General features: G+C 36.9%; 2 protein-coding genes across 2 annotated transcripts; both read right to left on the reverse strand.

Moving 5' to 3' along the window:
• Positions 1–281: 281 nt before the first annotated feature.
• LOC111877995 (uncharacterized) lies at positions 282–2,726 on the reverse strand. The gene is made up of 2 exons (XM_023874497.3): positions 2,454–2,726; positions 282–1,633 (listed from the first exon to the last, which is right to left on the reverse strand). The coding sequence occupies exon 2, from the start codon at positions 1,629–1,631 to the stop codon at positions 489–491; it is 1,143 nt and encodes a 380-aa protein (XP_023730265.1). The 5' UTR covers positions 1,632–1,633; positions 2,454–2,726; the 3' UTR covers positions 282–488.
• Positions 2,727–4,023: 1,297 nt separating this feature from the next.
• LOC111877994 (multiple organellar RNA editing factor 1, mitochondrial) lies at positions 4,024–5,959 on the reverse strand. Its single transcript, XM_023874496.3, has 5 exons — positions 5,502–5,959; positions 5,300–5,397; positions 5,172–5,237; positions 4,329–5,107; positions 4,024–4,245 (listed from the first exon to the last, which is right to left on the reverse strand). The coding sequence occupies exons 1-5, from the start codon at positions 5,885–5,887 to the stop codon at positions 4,237–4,239; spliced, it is 1,338 nt and encodes a 445-aa protein (XP_023730264.1). The 5' UTR covers positions 5,888–5,959; the 3' UTR covers positions 4,024–4,236.
• Between the last annotated feature and the right edge of the window lie 20,476 nt (positions 5,960–26,435).

A 26,435-nucleotide genomic window follows, 5' to 3' on the forward strand; every position in this document is an offset into this window, starting at 1 on the left:
TACAACACATTCACCCACTTTACCCATACAGTACTGAATGGAGAAAAAAATAAACAGCCCATAAATATCATATATTACAAGTTGTAGCATTCAGAGACATACCTTTTGATGGTTTCAAATGGATCACTTTTTCAAGCCTTGGAAACCTAACCTTCTTCAGATGCTGAAAGGTGAGATAGGTAAATTTTACTGTTGTTAGCATAGTATACCTTAGCCCCAAAATTTTCATTCCCATATCATTACAAAATAAAACCAACCTTTTATTTTTATATGCAAATATCTGAGAAAACCAAAGACTAGAATTAATAAAAATTTAAACCTGATGTCATTACCAATATAAACAACCGTGTAAACTGGTAACAACTAACGACACATTTCCAGATTTACAAAGCAAAAAAAAAAACATTCATTGAGCATTGAGCATGTAATGTAACTCGAGTACTTTCGTCAATTTTTCTACCTAATAACCTGATATCAGTATTACTATATCATTGAGGAACTGAAAAAACCAAGTACCCATTATCCCAACGAACCCTAATCTCCTGTCCAACTTGCAGCCCTTTCCCTCTGATGATTTGACCCCATTTTCCAATAAGATTATAGTAACTCCCACGACACTTCAACTTCATTAAAAAAAGATCACCTGTGTCATAATCTCTTGCATTTACATTTATCTGAAGCTCATTTCTTAATTGCTCTCGTGCCTGTGATGCCCAATACAAAAGAATATGATCTTCAATTGATTTCCCAGGTAATGTGAGGAAAGGATGATTTGTATCCACATCAGATGAAGTTAGAGCCTTTTTAATTGGCCATTCTTCTTGATGATGATGATGATGTATCACTGGGATTGTTGTAGGGACCACAGTCTGTTCATAAGGGACAGAAAAATGAAGGCAGCCATTAGCCCATCTTATCTTGATCTCTTTCCCTACCCCTAGTCCCTTGCTACGGATAATCTTTCCCCATTTTCCTATTAGATTATAATAATTACCACGCCACCTCAGCTTCATGACATATATATCCCCTGTATCAACATCGCGTGCATTCAAATTGACTTGTTCTTCGTTTCTCAAAAGCTCTCTTTGTTGAGGCGTCCAATGGACAAGAATATGGTCTTCAACTGATCTTCTTGCTAAAGGTAGAAAAGGGTGGTTTGTGTCCACATCAGATAGAGTTAAAACTTTTCTAATTGGCCATTGATCATGATGGGGTACAGGTGCAGGGATGATTTGCAAGGGTGGAATAGCAAGAACTTGTTGTTGAGGGACTGAAAAGTGAAGGCATCCATTAAACCAACGGATTTTGATCTCTTTTCCAACATCGAGTCCTTTGCTACGTACGATTCTTCCCCATTTGCCAATCAGATTGTAATAACTTCCACGCCATTTTAACTTCATGACATAAAGATCACCAGTGTCATCATCTTGAGCATTGATGGCTACTTGCTCTCTGTTTAGAAGGTGATCGCGTTCAAGCTGTGTTAGATGGACAAGGATGTAGGTCTCAACTGGCTGACGAGGGAGAGTGAGAAAGGGGTGAGTTATGTCAACGTCTGAAAGTGTGAGGGCCTTTCGGATTGGCCAATCATCGTGTACTTGTAATGCATTGTTGTGCCTAGAACGCCTCATGCCTGTGGACAGTGTAGAAAAAGAGAATAATTTGTTACGACTAGGTTTTTTTTTCTCCAAAATAGAATATAGAAATGTGAGTTATTGATGATTAGAGCTTATTTACCACAATGTCAACGGACAAATGGTTATCCATTCAGAAATTCAAAACTAAATAAACTTTGTTCATATGGATTTTCATTATTCAGAGCACATATACATTGAAATTCACTAAAACCTTCCTTAAATTCTTATAGCAAAAGAAGTCCCAACTATTTTATCTGCTAATTTTTAATAGGCTTCTTAGTTTTGCAAAAGCAGACACCTTTTTGCTGAAGCCCTTACTCTGTGGTTTCTAGAAAATCACAACTCTAGCAAAAATCAAGACAAAGATCATAACCAAGAATATAACAACATGTAGCTTTCACTACAAAGACGACATGTAGATAGCAGAAAATTAGCCGATCGGAAACCCTACAGAGCCTACATTTGTCAAATAACAGAGTAAACAGTATGACACAGCAGCAAGTAGCTTTCGATGTAATTCTCTTAAGCTTCCACGTTTCAAGTATCGGAAGCCCAAGTGCGTGCAGCCAATTAATTGCAAGTTTAAACATATATAGGACTGGGGCTAGGGCTAGAGCTAGAACTTCTGCATCTAACTTTCAATACTAAAAAAAACAACCAGTTCAAAAGTAAAATAAAAATCGAGAAAACTGAAACCCAGCCTAATCAAGTAAGGGATTAGCTAAAAGTTTTGTACGAGAATTAAAGACAAATGAGCCAGAAAAGTAGTTGGAAACCCAAATTAAATATGATTTCGTACGAAGTAAGTAATAGTACCTGCGTTTGTCAGCGATGGGATTTGATCGAGAAAAACCCTAGAGAGAGAGAGTTAAGAGAAATTGGGGAAATTAAACATGTACAAGTAGAAAAGGAAGAAGATAATGGTTAATGGCGGCGTCGATTGTGTGGATGAGATTGGTAAAAGTGGAGATGGAGGTGGTGGTGGTGGTGATTTTGGTGTGGGGAGGGAAGGGAGGCTGTAGCTGAACTGGCAAAAAATGGAGGCCAATTCGCGTGAAGACGGAGAATCATGTCTACCAAATGCTATAAATCTTCTTTTTAATTATACATTTTTTTCTCTTTTCCTTTTATTTTTCGATTTAGAGCAATCTTTTCTAAATGTCATAATTTTTTTTGTTAATTTTTAGAATCATGTTACATTATTATATATTACATGAATCAATTAGTTTGTTTTTATATTAATATATAACAAAATGTTGAATAAAAAAAAGCACATTCTTTTACAACTTCTAATTACTAAACACAATATATTATTTGCCATGTATAATAATCATTTTAAATATAATAAAATCATTTTAACTTATACAAATCCCAAATATGGACCGCCCACCTAAATTCCAAAAAACATTGGTGTATGTCATTTTTAGCAAAATCATCAAAAATATGGAAGTCGATTTGGACACGACTGTTGGATATAAAGTAGTTTTTGAGTGTCTTCGAGCATCTAATTCTCAAAAAAATTTCGACCATCACATATCTCATGTAGAATACTGAACTATCATTTGTTACCGTCTAATGATTCATCTATTTCCGATTGACGAGATATGTCCAGTTTGCCGCAAAGCATATTTGGACACTTTTAGGAAACATGTGGTTCATTGTAGAGAGTTCTCTGGTTTCAAGTGCCGACATGATATGGTTAGGGATGTTCTCTTTGATGTTTGTCGGCGTGTTGGTATTTTCGTGAAAAAAGAAGTGTTCGTAAATTTTTTCACGGACCGGCTAACATTTTGATTTTTGGATTGATAGGAGGGAAGCACTTTGTGTGGATCTCACTGGGATCTCCCCTCTCGTCGGTTTGAGGCGCAGGGGTTTCACAACGTGGCATGCTGTTTTGAAAGCCGCTGAATGCAAAGTGGCAAAGCACGATAATGTATGCATTGAAAATCGATATGTGTTTATACCTTTATCATTTGATCTTTTTGGTTTTCTCGCACCAAAAGCAGTGAAGCTTCTCAATAGAGTCCAACGGGTCATACATTCTAATGTTATATCTCCGAATTTTATAGATGTTATTTTCAAAAGAATTAGTTTTGTCATCCAAAAAGGACTAGCGGTATAACTTGTTGTCAATTTACCTTCCAACAATATGTATCGACTTTTTTATCATCATAATTTATCTAATACTCATAGAAGTTTATCTTCACAAATGGCCAGTTTTTCGAAACGAAAATGGTCAAAGTCAAAGTCGATTTAGAGTTCTGATTTGGATTTTTTTTCCACAGCCGGCGGCTAAAAAAGAAAGTAATTTAAGAGACACATGTTGTGCATATTCTATCACATGCACTTTTTATATAAAAACATATAAAACAAAACCTAAACGTAATGTCTGAACAGCTCCTTCTCATATATTAACCTAATATTGGCAATTTCATTCAAAACGCATATGGTAAAAGATCGTAAATGACACCATCGAAAGTTCCATCATATTATTAAAAACAGCATAATCATAACCCCCCCAACTCTGCCCTTTGCTGCTTCATCTTGTAAAAAGTCCATTTTTCAAGGGATATTTACGTTTCTTTGTTGGACATTTTAATCATCTTTCCTGCAAATCAAAGAATATATTATACAACACCTTCAACACATAGTTAAAGATGGGGAATGATTAATGAAAAGAGTAATTCATACTTTGAAAGCCTCTGCTTCTTCAACAACTTCATAGTTGTCCCTCCTCTGGCCAACCTGTGAAAATCTTGGATTTTCTCCATATCCATAACCTCCCTGACCTCCTTGTCCGTATTGTCCAATACCACCACCTCCTTGCCCAAATTGTCCACCACCACCGCCTCCTTGTCCATATTGTCCAGTGCCCCCTTGACCATAATTGCCACCACCACCCCCTTGTCCATATTGTCCAGGGACACCGCCTTGACCATAACTTCCACCACCACCACCTCCTTGTCCATATTGTCCAGTGCCACCTTGACCATAATTTCCAACACCACCTCCACCTCCTTGTCCGTATTGTCCACCTGCAGCTTGATTATAACTTCCACCGCCTGGTTGTCTATATTGTCCTCCATAACCACCACCACCGCCTCCTCCTCCACCTTGGCCATATTGTCCTTCAGTTCCTTGTCTGTAGCTTCCACCACCTCCTTGGTTGTAGCCTCTTTCAGGTTGCTTGAAAGTAGAGTTCCTTGGATCCATTTGAGGATAATCTACCTGCTGCTTACTGGGGTCAACATTTCTCCCATCTACTTGGTTGTAATTTGACTGATAAGAAGGCATGGGGCCTCTTCTATCTCCTGCATAATCACCCTGTCCTCCAGGCGGACCATTCTGCCCCATTCCACCTCTTGGAGGTCTATTGTAATCTCTATTTCGATCACTATACCTTCCTCCTTGTCTTCCATATTGTACAGGAGGTGGTCGTGGAATTATAGTTCCATTGATATACTTGTCTCCTGAAATTAATGCTCAAAAATCATTTTTTGTTCACCAAATTGTCATAACAAAACTAGACCTTACCTCCATATTCTTTGTTTACAGGATCGATATATGAATCAGGCAGTATAAAAACAACCCCAGGTAAACCTGTTCAAGCAAGAGTGAGATCGTTTACATCAATGAACACCATCAACTATGAAAAGACATACCTTGAAACTGCTCGGAAACTTCCTCTGATACTTGGATCTGAAATCCATGGTAAATAGTTGTGCTGCAAGCATAGATTTTCTTTTTTGCCTCTTCCACGCTGAAATTAAAAAAATATTAGACTAAGTAATACGCCAAAACCCTATCTCGTAGAAGGATCATACTATAAGTGCACTTAAACACGCGATCAAAGGAAGATACGACCTTCCAAGGACTTTGGCGGCAGTTTGGACGTATGTTTCCACCATCTCTTCTGGAGATGGTTTCGGATCTTTAGGGAAATCCATGGTAATCAGCCAGTGCTCGTAATCGCATCCCTCGAATAGTACATCATCTGGATTGATCTGATCACCACCCATGTCAACATTGTTGTGTCTAGGTCGAGAAGAAAAGGCCCTTGAAGATATGAATTGGAAGGAAAGATTACTGGGCTTTGACTGTTTGACATCAAATATGCTAGGGTTTTGTTGAGTGATAGAGGGGGAGGAACTTGGTGCGACGGATGGTAGGACGGAAAAGAAATTCTTGTGATTGAAGATAGATGACGTGAGAGCGAGTGATCGCCGGAGTCGGAGAGCGTTCGCCGCCATCAGTGGTGGTGCAGAGCCAGAAATCGGGAGATAACTAGGGTTTATCCTTCAGGGTTTAACAGATTTTGAGACCATTCCACGTCTATATACTCCATTTAAGGTTTAGTACATAAATGATCCGTGATCTATGCACATATTGCTTTTTTAGTACCTATAGCTCAAAATTTCCTATTTTAGTTTGCCTAACGCAAATAGGGCGGTAGAGCTCTATTTTGAGTAAAAAATGTTATTATATATATGGGGATAGGGAATATACATTACAGCCCCACCTAAGCTTAGGTACTAAACCTCTAAAATATGTCGTTTTAACATGCTAAATATACCCGGTTTGGTTTCACTTGGTAAATATATCATTCTCCATAACATTTCTTTCTTTCATTATCGTTTTATCATCTCCGTTTTCTTTTCTCAATTATCGTTTATTACATCATCCAAGTGAACATTAGTAAACCCTAAACCTAAACCTAAACTCTAAATTTAAACCCTAAACACTAAAGCTAAACCCTAAACCCTAAACCCTAAACTTTAACCCTAAACCCTAAACCCTAAACCCTAAACCCCAAACATAAACCTAAACCCTAAACCTTAACCCTAAACCCTAAACCGTAAACCCTAAACCGTAAACCCTAAACATAAACCTAAACCCTAAACCCTAAACCCTAATCTCTAAACCCTAAACCCTATTGTGTCGATCTTGAATTTACATCTTGAAGTATTAATCGTGAATCCATTAACCGTAATCTTTATATAGTAAAACAATGTATTTTCAAGAGGTTTAGTACCTAAGCTTAGGTGGGGCTGTAATGTATATTCCCTTTTCCCTATATATATATATATATATATATATATATATATATATATATATATATATATATATATATATATATATATATATATATATATATATATATATATATAGGGAAAAGGGAATATACATTACAGCCCCACCTTAAGGGTATATAAGCTTAGGTATCTAAACACACCATAACACGTCATTTTGTATGATATATTTATTATAATGCTCTTAAACTTCAACTCTTAACATGATTTACTTTCAACATTTTCGAAATTTCATTATTATCTTTCTTTTACATCATATCTTTTTGCCGAACACCTACTATGCTATATATTGTAGTTGAAAATGAAAATTATGTAAGAGGAAGATAAATGTGTAATTTATAAAAATCTTAGAAGTAAATCAAGTTTGAAATTAAATGATAAGAAAATTAGACAATTAGAATGTATTATATGATACAAAACGATGTAGTATGGTAAGTTTGGGTACCTAAACTTATATACCCTTAAGGGTATATTCACTTTTCCATATATATATATATATATATATATATATATATATATATATATATATATATATATATATATATATATATATATATATTAAAGTCTTGAAAGATTTTAACAGTAAAGTTTCAACTTCTGACTTTTGCCACTAATGTTTTAACTTTTGAATTCTTACTTCAAATGTGGCATTTTTTGTCGATACCCAGATTTTGTGTCCCCGTTTATGTATTTCATATTTATTTTCCAGATCCTTCCACAACCTTTGTCGGGTTACGTTTCCCAATCCTTCCATCCCTCTCTTCGTCATGGATATTCTCGATTTTGTTTGCTTTGTCTCAAACGAGAACGTCTCCTTCCTCATTCCACAAAGTGTCGAACCCGTTCCGTCCGCCGCCCACCACCTCTCCGGATACAGCCTCAAGCAGAGCTTTCGATACTGTTTTTTCGATCGTCTCCACTGCTCTCTTCCCTAAACACTTTCAAATAAAAATAGGAAGAAATGGAAGGTGAATTCATGTTTGGCTTCGATTTTGAAGGTATGTACCCAAGTGAGCCCTAATTTTTTATCCAATCATGCCATCAACCATATTTGAGTGAAACTGGGGTAAAGCTTTATAGGTCCACTCCACTAACTTTAGTAAAGAGCCGCTTGAACTCAAAACGGATTCGAAAATGGGGGCGATTAAAGGCGGTGAAATGGTTTACATGATATATAGAGTTGTCACATATGGTCTATCACCGCTGATAAATCTTCATCTCCGATGGTGCAAGTTCTGAGGCCTCGAGCATCCTCTCCGGTGGCCGAAACGCCTCGGTCGACTGTCTCTCCCTTGGCTCCCTTACTTGAGCGGTTCTTTTACAGGGTAACATTTCAATCCTAATATTTGTATCTAAGGTTGCACACGAAGTGTTTGTGATATTGCTTCATTAAATAGAGAAATAGTTGAATACCCCCAAACTTTCTTTGATCGGTGGTTTGGGCATTGGCCAATGACCCCCCATTGAGGGATGCCCTACTATGTTTCAAACCATATGCAACTTACCACCTGGTTACCATCAGGTTAGTTCTTCGATACTTCAAACATTTAGGGTTCTTAGTTCTCAAGATTAATAACTGAATCTTCATAATCATAGTTTACCTCATCTTGCAGTATAAATTCATTGTTGATGGTGAATGGAGGCATGATAAGCACCAACCTTTTGTAACTGGTAATTATGGTGTTGTGAATACCATACTCTTAGCTAGGGAGCCAGACTTCACTCCTTCAGCCTTGACCCCACATACCACTTCTGGTTCAAGCATGGATGCAGACAATGAGGTATATTAACTATAAAATCTTTCATCACAATATTATTTCCACTTATTTTCTATATGAGTCTAGGGTGACATTAACTTATGATTTGTTATCCTAAAACAAGGAAATATGGAGCAGGATGTAACCCCAGATAAGAACTCACAGACTGGCCGTGGTGGAAGACAGCCGGATTAAGCAGAAAATTCCTGACAATCAACTGACGGTTGATGCTAAGGTCTGTATTCTTCAGATAATGCAACTTTTAACTTGGAAAAAATAAGTTTATTTGATTAAAGAAGCCAAATATTGCCATTTATTCAATAACTTGACTGAGTAAGCAGAAAAAAAAGGTAATTAAATTTATTATGTAAACAAAGAAAGTATTTATTTATTTATTTTATTCGCGATTGTTTGGCTTAGTTATATACCAAAGACATTACCCCTTATGATAACCAAGAACTGGATGAATCTTTACGTAGAGAAGTAAGTAACACTAATCCAGATCCAAATCCAACATCTAGATTATCTTTATAAGATCTTTATGATGATTACTTGGTGTTATACTGTTATGTGAATTGCAGATTGAAGCTGCTTTTCATACAAATGAAATTAGAAGGACTCTACCAACTCCACAAGATGAAATGAGAGCTGGAATGAGTTACTTCCATGAAACAATCTGGAAAGGTGTCCCTAAATTCTTAAGACGTGTTGACACTGCTCTTAAGAACATTGGAATCAATGAGCGAGATCCCTATAATGCCCCTATGATTCAGTTCTCTACATGGATGGGTGGTGATCGTCATGGAAATCCTAGGGTTACCCCTGAAGTAACCAGAGATATTTGCTTGCTTGCAAGAATGATGGCTGCAAACATGTACTTTTGTAACATCCGGATTTTCAGGGTTATTATTGTGTAGGCTAATCTTTTGATTAAATGAGAGACTCGACAAGTTGAGGATCCAACTCGCCGAGTCGAGTCGGGTTTCTCACGCGGATTTAATGAGTGGACTCAACGAGTCAGAGGAAGGACTCGCCGAGTAGGTGTTGGGCAAAGAAACCCTAATTTCTCGGGTTTGGGACCTATTTAAAGGTCCTTATGGCCTTCATTTGCGGCTACCACACCCTGAGAAACCATAGAGAGCAGAGAGGAAGCTTGTAGTGTAAGAGGAAGGCTAATTCATCATCCTTTGGAGTGTCTTAGAAAAGGGAAGGAAGGATTTCGAGTTGGGCTGTCTTGTGGGACTCAAATCTTCCATCATTTCGTTCAGAGCTGCTGTGAGAGGTAAGGATTCATGTCCATCTGCGTTTGTTTAGTAGATTTCATGAATCTAGGGTTTCTTCATGCTTTATTTAGCATGAATCTAGAGTATGAGAGGTCCCATGGTGAAATGATTCCTAGATCTGGACCTTAAGAGGTCCAGAGAGTCCCTTCCATTATGCTTTATGCCTTTTCCTTGGAGTTATGAGCTAGGGTTGTCATGATATGAAGGATTTCACCAAAATAAGCATAAAGAGCCTTGCATGTGTACAAAGATTCGACCTTTACGTAGTTATTGGTCGTAAGGAAGCCATATCTATGGATTAGAGGAACAGATCTGACCTCAAAAGGTCAGATGAGTGTTGTCATTGGAGCAACTCGCCGAGTCCATGGGAAAACTCGACGAGTCGAGTCGGGTTGCCCCGCGATTCGATTGCAGTGGAAACCCGTCGAGTGAAAGGTTCACTCGACGAGTCGAGTGAGGCCTTAGAGGAGTCGGGTGACACGCATGGACCCGCCGAGTCACTCTTGTGCACTCGACGAGTCTGGTCAGAGTTGATCGTTGACTTGAATTGACTTCTGTTAACTTTGGGGTTTTTGTCAACATGAGTAATAAAGCTCATAGAGGGGTAAAATGGTATTTTACCCACTACCCAATTAGAGAAGGAAAGAGAAATTGTCGGTTTAATTAGAGATATTTGCCTTATGTGTTAGGCGGTGGCGAGTTCGAGATTCAAGTGTAAGGATAACTGCTTTCTGCTTTCAGGTGAGTCTTCTCACTATACTTTTACTTAGAGTAGTAATTAGAGTTACATGACAGAGTATCTTGTATGCTATTATGTGATTGTGATACACTGCATTATTTCTATGAGATTCATGCAGTGTATGTTCCAGAGTTTACAGAGTTGGAACCGGAAGGTTCACAGAGTTAGGACCAGAGGGTCCACAGAGTTAGGACCGGAGGGTCCACAGAGTTATAGCCTCGAGTGGCTAGTATGTGTTATGTGTGGTATTTTGGGGAACTCACTAAGCTTCGTGCTTACCGTGTTATGTGTTATGTGTTATGTGTTTCAGGTTTTCTCAGGATCACGGGACGACACCAACTCGATTGTACACACCAGAGGAAGAGTTATGTTTTAGAGGATCCTGGATTATTATTTAATTGATTATGGAGTTATGTTTTGTAATTTAAACAAAATGAGATTTTTACGAAAAGTGTTTTAAGAATTAAGCGAATTTAAATGAAAATTTTAGTTTTGAAAATTACGGTGTTACAAGATGGTATCAGAGCCTTGGTTTCGGGTAAATCTGGACTCAAACTGAGGATTTGAGAAAATTTTCAAAAGAGATGATTTTACTAGAGCGAATAAGAGTTTCAAAGAGAAAGTGAGAAAGGGAAGTGTGTACAATCAGACAGAGCTCGAACGGTGATTCCCCAAAATACCCTACTTTTATGTTATGAGATATTTATGAGACATTGTATGAGATATTATGCATGCTAGAGACAGGCTAGGTGATAGTTGCAATTTTAGCTATATTTTTATGCTTGATTTTTATTATTTATTAGCTATTTATTTGCATATTAGGGACAAAAGATACTTAAAAGTGTGTGAATTGTGTTTTCAGTCCAAAAAGAATGTTTGGGAGCAAAAAGAAGCAGGAGTACTCATTGGGAAGCTTTGGAATGATCAAAAGAAGAAAAGGCCAAAAAAATTGAAGGGACTCGGCGAGTCGTGTCGACGACTCGACGATTCGATACGAAGATTCGAGAAGCTAAGGAGTTCTTGACTTACCGTGCACGGGAATTAAGGGATGGACTCGACGAGTCGGTCATGGACTCGACGAGTCGGGTCGAATCTATAAAAATGACTTTTCAGATCGACACAAGGAATTCTGGAGAACCCTTGGGGAGAAAAGCTGTGAATAAAAGTCAGAGAAGACCTAGAGAACGAAGATCCAACCCTAAATCCGATTCTGAAGGAGATTAGAGGCAATTTTCATTACTTTCAATTCAATCTATTATTTCCAGCATGTATAGACATATAGATTTTGTGTTTATGCTTTCAATTGCCTCAATCATGAGCTAAAAACTTTTAACTTCTGTTTGGGGAGACAATATTGAGACTATGGTTTGATTGGTGGTAGGATTAGTTTAATGTTGGTGATTTTGTTAATCTTAGCTTGTTAAAGAACCTTATGTGTGAATGATAATTGTTTTTCTGTTAATAGGAAGAGAATTAAGCTGCATGAACATCTCTTAATTGTTTACCTCATATAATTCATGTGACCACTTTATTATATGACTAGGATTAGCTAATGTGAAACTAGAATTAATAGGAAAATAGGTAAATTCACGTGTGAGCTTGTGTGATGACCATCAACAAGAGGTTAACTAAAGGGACAATTTAGTTGACCATTACAAGTATAAATTAACCCGAATAAATAACCTAGGAAATTAAAGTAAATTAGACAACTGGTCATTGTTTGAGTTAGTTTGTTTTCTAAGGATTAGTGTAGCGAATTTGAACCTAATCACTTGAATCGGTAGCCAATAGAACAACTAATCCATTGCACTATTACCATAAAATCAACCATAGGATCAATTGAGTTGAACCTAAACAGAAGTTTCCTTCAGTATTGAATTTAGTTGAATCTTTTCTTTCCTAGTTTCTAGTTAATTAGTTTAATTATTAGTTAGTAAGTTTCTAGTCTTGCAAAGCTAGAGAAAACAATCTCTTTTATTATTTGTTAGTGGCCTTTAGATAATTTTAGTAATTCGTTCAAATTGTCGTTCCCTGAGTTCGATACCCTGCTTACTAGATCTATTCCACCAATTGACAAGTCCATTGCCTTTTGTGTGATTAATTACATTTTATAAGTAGGAATAAAACTAGTTGGTTTTACACACATCACTAGGTATTTCATATTTTAGGACTAGAGTGGCGTCATTTGTGACGCCTTAGCCTAGGGTTGTTGTTATATGTGATGTGCTTTCGAGTATGTGTTGTGTAAGAGTGTCCAACAGGAATCCTTTTAGGGGATTCAAGTAGAGGAGTAATCTAGAAGAGGTATCTATATAAGCATATGAGGAGCCTGCCGAGAGGGTAGCCAGATGCCCACGTGGGGCGGAGTTGTTAGAGTCGGTGATATCCTTCAAGTTTATGGACGGCGAGTAGATAATAACCTAAGGAGGTTTTACGTGCTAAAGGAGATGCTTCGATGCATGAATGCTTGCTTTGTGCTTTGTGGAACTCTCGACGATGGGAGTCAGCTACTAAGTGAGTATGACGATATTCAGGAGGTAGATGGCTGGAATCATTAAGAGTTCATCAGCAGCTGATGGTGGAGAAGTGTGAGAACCTAGGAAGAGCCTAGGGAGTAGCGTTAGTCAGATGAGTACGCTGGCATAGTAGAGCATTTCGCCGAGGAGCAAGCACGCGTGACGGGATTGGTGAACGAGAAGGTTGAGCTGCTACTTAGGAGCTCTGGGATGGTCCGTGTGGAAAGTATGGGTAGATGTGGCAAGTAGTATGGGCCCGTACTACCGAAAGTAGAGGAGCCATACTCGATACAGGGAGTATTCTAAAGGTTCTAAGTAGCATATTGAGGAGTGATGTTATGGTTCGAGTACCATACATCGTAGCAAATTGAGGAGTGATGTTATGGTTCGAGTACCATACAACGTAGCAGATTGAGGAGTGATGTCATGGTTCGAGTACCATGCATCATAGCAGATTGAGGAGTGATGTTATGGTTCGAGTACCATACATCGTAGCAGATTGAGGAGTGATGTTATGGTTTGAGTACCATACATCTTAGCAGATTGAGGAGTGATGTTATGGTTCGAGTACCAAGCATCGTAGCAGATTGAGTAGTGATGTTATGGTTCGAGTACCAAGCATCATAGCAGATTGAGGAGTGATGTTATGGTTCAAGTACTATATATCATTGCAGATTGAGGAGTGATGTCATGGTTCGGATACCATGCATCATAGCGGATTGAGAAGTGACGTCATGGGCTGAGTACCATGCTTCGTAGCAAATGATGCTCGTGGTTCTCCGGTTATCCGGTTATGATTGATTAGGTGGAGATTGGACACAATGGAGTTTTAGTCCTGAGGGTCATGATTGAGTCCGAAGAGGCATCCCTTGAGAAGGAGGTAGAGAGCATTTCAAAGTATTTTTGGTAAGATGTCAAATGTAGTCGCAAGACTCAAGGATGAGTAGAGATGGCAGTTATGGAGGATCGTGGCATGAGTTGAGCAATCAGCCGATGGTGGAAATGTCATTTTCTGTGACCTGAGTGGTGTTATTTTTGTTCCTGTGGGAAACAGGAGAGGTCTTGAGATTTTTGGTTTCCAAGGATGGGGGTGAGCCCTGTGGGGTGGCTTTGGTTACAATCTTTCATCAGAGTATTTAGGCAGTATGTCTGCCGAGAGGTAATGTTAGAGCCTGAGCAAGGTATCAGCGGAGACCGAGATGGTTAAGGACAAGGATACACCCTATCTGAGCATAGTAGGGCATGTATTAGCTGCAGCGGCAGACGATCAAGAAGAGGATATTGGGGCGGTGGCTCTTATTGTCTATGATGAGTATCGAGTGTGGTAACGAGGAATCCACTCTTATTACGACCCACATGATGGAACGTTGGCTGAAGAGTCGAGGATGAGGAATATGTAGTTCGTGATTTTCAGACTAAGAGTCAGGGTTACGAATGGACAGTTGATATGTCCAGTAGTGGGATGGTACGAGATTCTGAATGACTAGAGGTAGTCATGATGAGAAGTTTCTGAGGACTTCATTGCAGATTTGGAGAATTTGGAATTACTTGACCTCCATCAGGGAGATCATCAAGCAATGCGTATCACCTTCCAAGAGTAAGTGTGATGTTATTGGTAAAAACAGTCTGTGGGTTAGACTGTTGGCAAACCAATTGGTGATAGATCAAACCCTAAGTGGGGGAGAACTGAGTACTTTTGAGGAGATCTGAGAATTGTTCAAGAGCGATTAGAGAACTGGATAGAGAGGCCTGCGGTGCGAATTCCTGAGACCAGAGTTATTGGTGGTCAAGGAGAGGTGCAGAGCGAGATAATGCATGTAGTACGTGTTTGAGAAAGGATGAGTGTCTCCACGGCAAGTGGCCGTTGGTCGGAGACCCTATAGTGGTTAGGAATCCTTCAAGGTTAAAATGGTGAAATCGAGGTGGTTGGCTTGCGAGGTTAGTTCGACGGTTGAGAATTTCTAGTTCAGAGTATGGGCTATTATATGCAATATGGGAAGGAAAGAAGTTGATTGGGCGACCAACCTTAGGGTCGGTCGGTGTATTCTTGCATGTGTTTTGAGCAATAAAGGAGGGAGTTTCAGATGGTTGTCATCATGTTCCGAGTCATTGTCGATTCATCAGTGTTTCGATTGAGAGTTGGGATACTCCGAAGTTGCGCATTGTGTGAAATGAAGGATAGTTATGATATCCTGAGGGAATGCATGGGGGTATCCGAGTATGATGTCCTGAATTTCGATTTATATTAGAGTCGTGAATTTGAGGCGGCAAGTGGTGAATTAAGTATCTACGGTTCCAGTGGGAGCCCTTCGGGTATTTCCATCAAGAGGGATTATTTAAGAATATGGATCTCAGCAGGGAAGGTATTTTGTTATGGCGGTCGCCGTCAGAGTCTGTGATGCATATTTGGGTCAAGTGTATGTAGCTATTTATGATAGTCTGCAAAGCATGAGTTAGTGGACGTAGTGTGGTGTTGTAGTGAGAATGAGATTATGGGGTGGATAGAGAGGGTGTTGTGATGCTACGGGGAGTCGTAGTACTCGCAAGTCAGAGAGAGGGAGTTGTGATACTACGAGGAGCCGTAGTATTCACTAGTCAGAGGGTGTTGTGATGCTACGGGGAGTTGTAGTACTCACAAGTTAGAGAGAGGGAGTTGTGATACTACGGGGAGCCGTAGTATTCACTAGTCAGATGGTGTTGTGATGCTACAGGGATCCGTAGTACTCACTAGTCAGAGGTTGTTGTGATGATACGAGGAGTTGTAATACTTACTAGTCATCGAGAGGTCATCATGATGCTGCGGGGAGCAATAATACTCACTAGACGATAAGAGAGGGTGATGATGAAGTGATCTACAATCAGAGTATGATGCAGAAGGGTTTTAGGCTTGAGTAGCCCTAGTATTGAGTTTTTGGAGCCTGGTGGTTGGACCAGGGGCGAGACTGGGGTCTCCGTCTTTTTCGGAAATCGCTATATTCCGAATTGAGTGGTGGTTTGCGCGCAGGTTGCGAGTCATGAGTTTTGAGGTGAGTGTTTCACTGGGATGAGTAGTTCCAACTTTGGGGCAGACCAAACTCTCAAGTTGAGTTTGGCTCTGGTGATGCGTCAGGTAGGCGGGTTGAGTTTCAGATTTAGACATGGATTACGTGTTAAGAAGGGGGTTATTGTTGTCACTAATATCTTAGACCTGAGCAGGGTCAGTTCGAGGGCCTTTATCTGGCGATGCGAGAAGGAACTCAGTGAGACATTTTGGATCATGTTATGGGTAACCATGGAGGTTCAACTATTGGGTTGAGGTCAGACCTCATGTGATGTTAAAAGAGATATGGAATGTGGAGCTGAGGTTTATGAATGTGATGTTTGAGGACACTTCTGAGCGAGCATGGTTATGCTTTTGTGTCTAAGGTCAGAGTGTTGGGGATTCTTTGTTCAGATGGTTTCTGATAGCAGTCTAGTAGATGTGCCACGGTGGAGTGTGAGCCCTTTATTTCGTGGGGCGTGATTCGTATGATTTAGCATGATCGGCTTGGAGGAGAGATAGCCGGTTGTTGGATGTGGTCTTATGAGAATCAGAGAGCCAGTGAGGAAACTGGGTTGATATTCGAGGAGCAAATATCATGGTGATCGCTCAAGTAGGCGGGCTGGCGGAGGGTCAGGCCACTAGAGTTTCTGGTTATTGGGAAGGAGTATTTTAGCGGCGAAAGAGTTGGTTTAAACTCTGGTTTTGGAGGTTCTATGTGGTTTCGGGTGTCCATAGATAAAGACATCAGTGTGGTATCAAGATCATTTTGGTAGTGCCTTTCGGGTTAATGATTTAATCTATGTGTGGTTAAAGAATGATTTCGAGGGCGAAATCTAATTCAAGTGGGGGAGAATTGTAACATCCCGAATTTTCAGGGTTATTATTGTGTAGGCTAATCTTTTGATTAAATGAGAGACTCGACGAGTTGAGGATCCAACTCTCCGAGTCGAGTCGGGTTTCTCACGCGAATTTAATGAGTGGACTCGACGAGACAGAGGAGGGACTCGCCGAGTAGGTGCTGGGCAGAGAAACCCTAATTTCTCGGGTTTGGGACCTATTTAAAGGTCCTTATGGCCTTCATTTGCGGCTACCACACCCTGAGAAACCATAGAGAGCAGAAAGGAAGCTTGTAGTGTAAGCGGAGGGCTAATTCATCATCCTTTGGAGTGTCTTAGCAAAGGGAAGGAAGGATTTCGAGTTGGGCTGTCTTGTGGGACTCAAATCTTCCATCATTTCGCTCAGAGTTGTTGTGAGAGGTATGGATTCATGTCCATCTGTGTTTGTTTTGTAGATTTCATGAATCTAGGGTTTCTTCATGCTTTATTTAGCTTGAATCTAGAGTATGATAGGTCCTATGGTGAAATGATTCCTAGATCTGGACCTTAAGAGGTCCAGAGAGTCCCTTCCATTCTGCTTTATCCCTTTTCCTTTGAGTTATGAGCTAGGGTTGTCATGATATGAAGGATTTCACCAAAATAAGCATAGAGATCCTTGCATGTGTACAAAGATTCGACCTTTACGTGGTTATTGGTCGTAAGGAAGCCAGATCTATGGATTAGAGGAACAGATCTGACCTTAAAAGGTCAGATGAGTGTTGTCATGGGAGCAACTCGCCGAGTCCATGGGAAGACTCGACGAGTCGAGTCGGGTTGCCCCGCGATTCGATTGCAGTGGAAACCCGTCGAGTGAGGACTTAGAGGAGTCGAGTGACACGCATGGACCCGCCGAGTCACTCGTGTGCACTCAACGAGTCTGGTCAGAGTTGACCGTTGACTTGAATTGACTTCTGTTGACTTTGGGGTTTTGGTCAACATAAGTAATAGACCTCATAGAGGGATAAAATGGTCATTTACCCACTACCCAATTAGAGAAGGAAAGAGAAATTGTCGGTTTAATTAAAGATATTTACCTTATGTGTTAGGCGGTGGCGAGTTCGAGATTCAAGTGTAAGGATAACTGCTTTCTGCTTTCAGGTGAGTCTTCTCACTATACTTTTACCTAGAGTGGTAATTGGAGTTACATGACAGAGTATCTTGTATGCTATTATGTGATTGTGATACACTTATTATTGCTATGTGATTCTTGCCGTGTATGTTCCAGAGTTTACAGAGTTGGAACCGGAAGGTTCATAGAGTTAGAATCGGAAGGTCCACATGTGACAACCTGACAATTTTACACTGAGCAATCGATCCATATATCTATAATTCACTTGAATTTAGCATGTTTTAATAGTATATTGAGTCCGCGCTAGTGTTTTAGGCTTAATATATCATAGATATGGACCTTGGGAAGGATTAGGAAGGGTGTTGCATCACTAAATCTAGCCAAACACACCAAGATAGGTGTGTGCGGCCAAGCCAGGCACACACCCAGCAGCAAACCCCTCCAGCCTCACACTCAACCCTATATAAAGGGGAGGACCCTCTTTCATTCACTTTTGGCTGCATCCTTTCTCTCTCTATACTTTCTCACTCTAAAAAACCACCCAAGAACACCAAGAAGGCTCCCAAAACGTGAAGAACACCATCATTTAGCTTATCATAGAGGTAAAACACTTGAATCCAAGCCTCAAACTCATAATGTTCTTCATCCTATGAAGGAGTGCGGCCGCACACCTTCATCAGGTGGCCACACACACTCATAATACCCTCCAAAGTGAGAGTAAAGCCACAAAATCATCACATGGGACTCAAGCAAGGAGTGTACAACCGCACACCCCTGTGTACGGCCGTACACTCTAGTGTGCAGCCTCACTCTAGTGTGCAGCCTCACTCACAAGGGCAAAATCAGAGTTCATTGAGGTATTCTTCGGATTCCTTCTGTTTTATGATTTAAACCTCCATTAGAACACTTTTAGGGCTAGTTTGATGTATTTCCCAAACCCTATAGTTGTATGGATGCCTTAATAGGTCGAGATATCCTTAAATCTGTTCATTTAGGAGTTGTAGAGCCCGGATCTATTGCCTTTTTGAAGACACTTTGCATGAGAACCCTAGATCTAGCCTTTATTATGCTTTTTGAGCCATTTTATCTTCATGGATGCATATGGGCACGTAAAGATAGAATCTTTACGTGCTAATCGAGTTAAGGGAGCCCAGATCTATAAGTTTTATACACTGGATTCAAGCATAATCGAGTTTAGAGTTGCTGCATGCAAGCGACTCGGCGAGTCGGAAGAACGACTCGGCGAGTCGAGTCGCGAGTCTCCGATTTTCCCTTTTTGAGTGATGCCGAGTGGGGACCAGTGAGTGGTAGTGTGGACTCAGCGAGTTTGAGGTCGGACTCAGTAATGGAGGGACTCGGCGAGTTGTTCATACAACTCGGCGAGTCCAAGGCAATCTTCTTAGCTCGAAGAGCAACTCGTCAAGTTGTTCATACGACTCGGCGAGTCGGATGCAGATTGCCTGAGTTTTAGATTCGAAAGGGAACTCGTCGAGTTGATGCCATACTCGACGAGTAGCAGCGAGTAGGGTTGAGAAGTGAGAATAGGAACTCGGCGAGTTGGCGGCCCAACTCGGCGAGTCAGGTCAACTGTAGGTTGACTTTGACCAGGAGATTTGACTTTGACCAAGGGTAAAAGAGTCATTTTACCCCAGTGCAGTGATTAGCATTTGATTGGGTGTGTTATGGATTTGTAGCCGGGGAGATACCGGAGCAGCAACAGTTAGCTTCCAGAGCCATACACACAGCAGCCAGTTCACGAGGTGAGTTTCCTTCCAGTAGGAACGGGTCTACGGCCACAATGCCGGCCCGTTTAGTTAGTAGCAGTTCCGGACTCAGTCCGAAGCAGCAGTGCAATATGCTTGAGGTCTATGTGATTCGAGCATGTTTGTGTGTTATATGTTCCGGACTTCGGTCCGATGCAGTATGCAGTATATGTGTTTAAATTAGTTGATATGTGTTATGCTATGCTATGATCAGTCAGTTCCAGACTTTGGTCCGATGCAGTTAGTTCTGGACTTTGGTCCGATGCAGTCAGTTCCGGACTTCGGTCCGATGCAGTCAGTTCCGGACTCCGGTCCGATGCAGTCAGTTCCGGACTCCGGTCCGATGCAGTCAGTTCCGGACTTCGGTCCGATGCAGTGGGCAAGGCCCAGTATGTGCTTTATATGTATTGTATGGTATGTGGTAGTTTGGGGGAGCTCACTAAGCTTCGTGCTTACAGTTTCAGTTTTGGTTTCAGGTACTTCCGCAAGCAAAGAGAAGAGCTCGGGATGATGGCATCGCACACACCACAACTTCAGTTTTTGTCCTGGAAGTTGATTCAGTTTCTTGATATGTTTTTATACAGTTGTGATACAGTTTTCCTCACAGTATTTACTATGGTTTGAGATACATAGTGTGTGGTTTTATTATATGATACTCAGTTTCATGGGTTGTTATAATAAAAATCGAAAATTTTTGGGTCGTATTTTTGGGTTGTTTCAAGTACTTTATTCAATTCTTGTAATTAAGAGTACTTTATTCAATTCTTGTTAATATATTCTTGAATTCATTTTCTCCTACAAATATTTTGGTTATTTACTATGATTATTTTGTTTCGAATTTGTATAACAACTAATTCTAGTAGATTTGAGATTTTTGTTAAAATAATTTTTTTGTTTAAATAATCAAGCTAATCATATTATTCAAGCATAATTCAAAAGATTTCTCATTCCCAATTTATGATGGTATATATATATATATATATATATATATATATATATATATATATATATATATATATATATATATATATATATATATATATATATATTGGCGTGGTTTGATTTTTAAGGTTAGTTTCTAACATAAACTGCTCCAAATCAACTAGGATTGGTTTTTGCAAAATTGAAAAACCACGTTGTTAGTTATTGTATTGGTTTTGGTTTCTCGGTTTCGACTGTTATTGTGATCAAATTAAATAATTATATAAATATATGGTCTAAATGTCTTATTATAATTATGATTTAGGAATTAATTAGGAGTAAATAGAAAAATTATGAAATTTTAATTTCAAAACCCGTCATTTAAATTGGAGTCATAAATTCTGATTTTTGGGTGAATTAGAAAAGTTACAAACTTAGGCATTATACATAGCTTGAAAAATCCTACAAAAAACACACTAGAAGTGCAAGAAAAGGTTGAGAAACCAGAGAAGAATCCATGAAGGAAGTTGTGAAGTTATTTTTCAGAGTTCTAGCAAATTAAGGTACGATCTCCTGATTTTAGCATGTTACAGTCGTTAGGAAGATTTATATGCATGTTTTAGGAGTTTTGGTTCTACCTCGTGTGTCTCTGTTCGGGTTAATAAGTTGTGATTCCACGAAAATATGAAATGTTAAAACTTATGTATAAAAGCTTGTATAAAAGCTTGAATGCATCTCAATTTGGAGCTTATTTTTATAGTTGACTTTGGATATTTGTTAGTAAGAAATGGAGAAAAATAATGGTGATTTTTTTATAATGGTTTAGTAAGAAACTAGATTATGACCCGCGTTAAATGCGGGAACGCATAAATAAAATATAAATGTATATAGATATTACAGAATAATTATAAAAAATCAGGGTTATTGGTATTATTGAAATGTGTAGAAAATACACTGAAATCAGTAAATATATATAGTCGTTGAATGACCTCTTTGTGAACATTTTTTTGTTTGATTAGTTGAACGACCTTTCTCGTAACAAAGTATCTTCAAACATTTTTTACTTGTGACATGAAAAATAGTTACATATAGTTGACCATGCGCAAAAACAGGTTTACGCAAGTATAATCCAACATTTGACAATGTACTTTCAAAATACATTGTTATTTCATGGTTATATTGAAAAATATAATTGTTTATTTCAAAATTAGAAACGTATTAATGTTTATTCGAAATGAACCACATAAACCCCCCACAATATTAAATACAAAAGAAACTCTAACAAATAAATATAAAAACAGTTATGTTTGCTCGATTTAGATTTTGCCCGTGACTCATTGAAAATGTTAAAAATACATAATTGACACACAAATTACTTGTTATTATGAGACGAATTAAACAATAAACACATGATGATGTCGGTTTTTTATTAATTTTTATGATAATGATAAAATAATGAAAAAATGAATGTTTACTTCAAGACATTTGCAGACGTTTGTGTAAGGTCTATGGTCTTAACTGTTGAGTATTCATATCTTTTACATATAGCTATTAAATGGTTATTTAAAGATGAATTAAAATTTATTTCTATTTCTTGCCGATTTAGAAGTATATTTCGATCATTTTTGCATTAGATAAAAAACATATAGATTCTTTTAGTATTACTGCAATCCTACTTTCATATAAAATTAATTTTTTTGCATCAGACCAAACTCAGTGTTTTTCAGCATTATTATCATCCTATATTATACATTCTTGATGGTTTTGAAAAGTTCGCTTCAATTTCTCATTCCTTTTTAAAAGTTCATTGTTATTTCTTGTTGCTTTTAGAAATAAGTTGTAGACTATTTTTTTGTATCAGACCAAATTTGAAGGTTATTTTTGTATTATTACCATCGTATATATTCCATTTCATTTTTATTATTTGAATAAAGTTTTTGTAGTTCAAAACTCATACGAATATAAGAATACTGACTATATATTAACCGATTCTTTATAATGTATAATTAAAAATCAAGACAGTATAATCATAATTTATTGATGTTAGATAAAATGTAATTTATTTGGCGATGAGGTTAGTTTTTGGTTATTTATTTGGGAATTATAATATGTATTATGCATTACAAGTATCTATCTTTCGAATTTAACATTTATTACTTTCGAATTTTATTTTGGTTTGACATAGGCATGATCATCTCATATTTAATACTTTGTTGTTCTTGCACCTTTACTACCTGTTGACTTACATTCATTAAATCAAGATTTAACATTTACAAAAAAGGGATAATTTCATTTATATCCTTGGAAACTTTAAATATTACATCTATATCCTTGGAAATTTAAAATTTACGCATATATCCGTATGAAACTATAAAACTCACATTCATATCCAAACACATAATTTAATTAGGTTTAAATTAATTTAATATTAAAAACATATCTAAAATTCAAAAATCCATATGATTATACTAAAATGCCCTTTTCAAATTAAAAATTAGCATTAAACCAATTTAAAAGCAACTACTTGCAGAATGTGAATCGGCTAAACCTAATTTTGAAATGGCTAAACTTATTATATGCGAGCATTGTTAGAAATGAAAACCAAAAAGAATTCTTTCGAGAATGATGAAGCCACTTAACGTGAAACAAATGTTGGGTCCATGGAATGTTACTTGGCCAATTAACGTTGAATAAATATCATAACCCCAATCTCGTAAGCACTATGACTTTTATGAGGATCTCTTGTGTGATCTACTGACTTTACTTTCGATGATACTTTCTCATTTTTATATTATAATTTCATTTAGTAAAAAGTCAATAATAATATATAAGATTAACGAATTGTTCCAACGATTAGCAGAATCAAGAAGAGAAAAGGATAATTGGGCATAGGCAACAATTGAAATCATAGCTTCGACAAGGAAGAAATGGCGGCATGAAGTTTTTGTAATATTTAGTTAGGTTTAATTATAATTAAATTGGTTTAATGTTAAAGTTTAATTTGAAGAGGGCATATTAGTACAATTGAATGAAATTTTGATTTCAAAATAAGATTTTTTAATACTAAAAAAATTTAAAGCTAATTAAATATGAGTTTGGATATATATGTGAGTTTTATAGCTTGAGGCGGATATATATGTAATTTTAAAATTTATAAGGATATATATATATATATATATATATATATATATATATATATATATATATATATATGTAATATTTAAAGTTTCTAAGGATATAAATGAAATTATCCCTAAAAAAACAAATATAGACAAGAAACTATTAAACTTTTGTGATATCAATAATACAAAATTGGACCATTTTCTACAGAATAATTTTAAAACCGAAGAGAACCTGATTGCCCAAATACCCAACATCATTATTTAAGTCATAACCTGTTATATGACAATAAAATTGAAAATTTCAGCCAAAACTCTGTTACATGTCATCAAAGTTGAAAAAATATCCTTTAAAGTTAGACGAGGGTATTAATATAAAAAATCGTCTTTCACTTTTTGTTGGATGTATTTTTTTGATGACAGGAACAATTATCAGTCCAAACATAATCCGTAAAACCCATCATAGCCAAATCATAGATTGCTTAATCAACAAAAAAATATTACAGTCGTAGATGGTAATCAAGTTAGAACATCTTTTTCTTAAAGACCAAGAAATGGACAATTTATTAGAATCACATCACACTGATAAAAGTCATAACAAAGTGCAATAGATTGAATCTATAGTTTACAATAAATATAAAAAATAAAGCCTTGTCGGAGATAGAAAAACTTGAGGACGAGACAAAAAAACACGTAACACAACAAAGTTGCAAACATTAAAAACACATGATGCTAATAAATCTATAAAAAAAAAAAGCAAAATTTATACCTGGTTGTAAGATTAGTGTAGAGAACTTGTGTTAGATTCTTTTTAACATTTTGTCAAACACCTAAGGTGCATGTTCTAATAACCCATCTTTTGAATGTAACATGACAAAAAAATCCAATGTTATATAAGAAAAGTATAGGAAATGAACTAAACTAACATGTATTTAGATTATGCAAATTATTTTGAACAATCTTCCTTCAAAAATATATTTATTGTTGTTTCATACTTACATACAAAGTTTAATTGAAAAAATTTAATTGTAATTATGCAATTTGATTCTACCATATAAATACAACCACATAGAAAATTTAAGAATCAAATAAAAACTTTGTCTATAATACCGTAAATTTGATATTTAAACAAATAAGATCATTCCTAATTTAGATTCTAACTTCTTAGCCCGCTTTTGATATGGTTCATGTATTAATATCTAGAGAAACCGGTATGCAAGGATGTTGATATTAAGTGTGGTATATTGTTGTTACCGATAAAAAAAGTTGTAGTTTACATTAAAAGTTCTTATTTCATGGTAAGTATGTTGCTATAATTTGTAAAAAAAATCACATAGCTATTTCAGTTTATAATGGTTGTTGAGGATTAAGTCCAAGTTAGTAGATTAAGCATTTAATATGAAAAGTTGTACATTGTTGTTTTGTTTGACTTAATCTAGACTGAATGATGTAATATGTTAAACCAAAATAACCTTATGTAATGTTTTATGAGATTTCAAAAATAGAAACATAATTTTGTTAGTCATGGAAAACAATCTTTGAAAGGTTGTATTTACTGTACAGAAACATATACGAATTAGAATAGTTATAGTTTAACCCTTTATGGATTAAATTGTTTATAAAATCCATCCCATTAATAGTGAATAAAAGATAAATTAAAAGACATTTACAACACGAAAAAATCACAACATGTTACTGTTAAAAATGGTATAACAATGTACTTAAAACATACATTCCTAAAAATAGTATAATATGAAGTTATTATATTCGACAATAAAGTCAGAAACAATAACCAAGTTGAGATAATCAAACAAACATAAATAGTAGCAACAACCGATTTGATCCATTTTTAAATTAAATTACCAATTTACCCTTTTGATGAACATAGTCCATACTAAATTAATGATTTAGACTTCGGATAAAAAATGGAAGTATCATGCTAAAAGAATCATTTTAGTATACGTGTCATCTTAATATCTATTGTTGATATGCTTTTCCATCCCAATGCTTTTTATAGTTTCTTAAGTCAAATTACCCTTTTGCCCTTACGTTTCCTTACTTAAAGGTTTCCTGCATTTAATTTGCTATTAAATTAAAATAAATCACATAAATTTAGGAGTTTATTGATACCTTCAAAAGGTAAATTCGAATCTTCCATCTTTATTCTATCACAAATAAATTTACCTTTCTGCCCCTAAACATTCAAATCATACTTAACATTTAAAAAAAATCATCTAACAATATCAATAACCTTTAGTTATGATTTCAATTTAAAGTTAGAAATGTTGTGATTCAACCATCATATTAAGATATTAATTTACATTCAAACACTAAAAAAATATATCTTTATTAATTAAACGAAAGAAGCGACTAACCTTCTAGTGCACAACAACGAAGGTTTGAAGCAGATAATGATGATGGAAGTTATAAACAATAAGAATGATATTGTAGGAGAAGGTTTGAAGCAAAGCAACGATTAGAAATAAGTGTGAGCCACAGATTCAAAGATGAATTGTATATGTATGTCATAATTTGAATCTGATTTTTGGTATTAATGGTTTCCTAATAAAAATGGATTTTATATTAATGGTTTACTAATATAAACAAATTTATATTAATGGTTGATATTTATTGCCTTAATTGA

Source organism: Lactuca sativa, chromosome 5 (genome assembly GCF_002870075.4).
Source record: "Lactuca sativa cultivar Salinas chromosome 5, Lsat_Salinas_v11, whole genome shotgun sequence".
Taxonomy (NCBI): domain Eukaryota; kingdom Viridiplantae; phylum Streptophyta; class Magnoliopsida; order Asterales; family Asteraceae; genus Lactuca; species Lactuca sativa.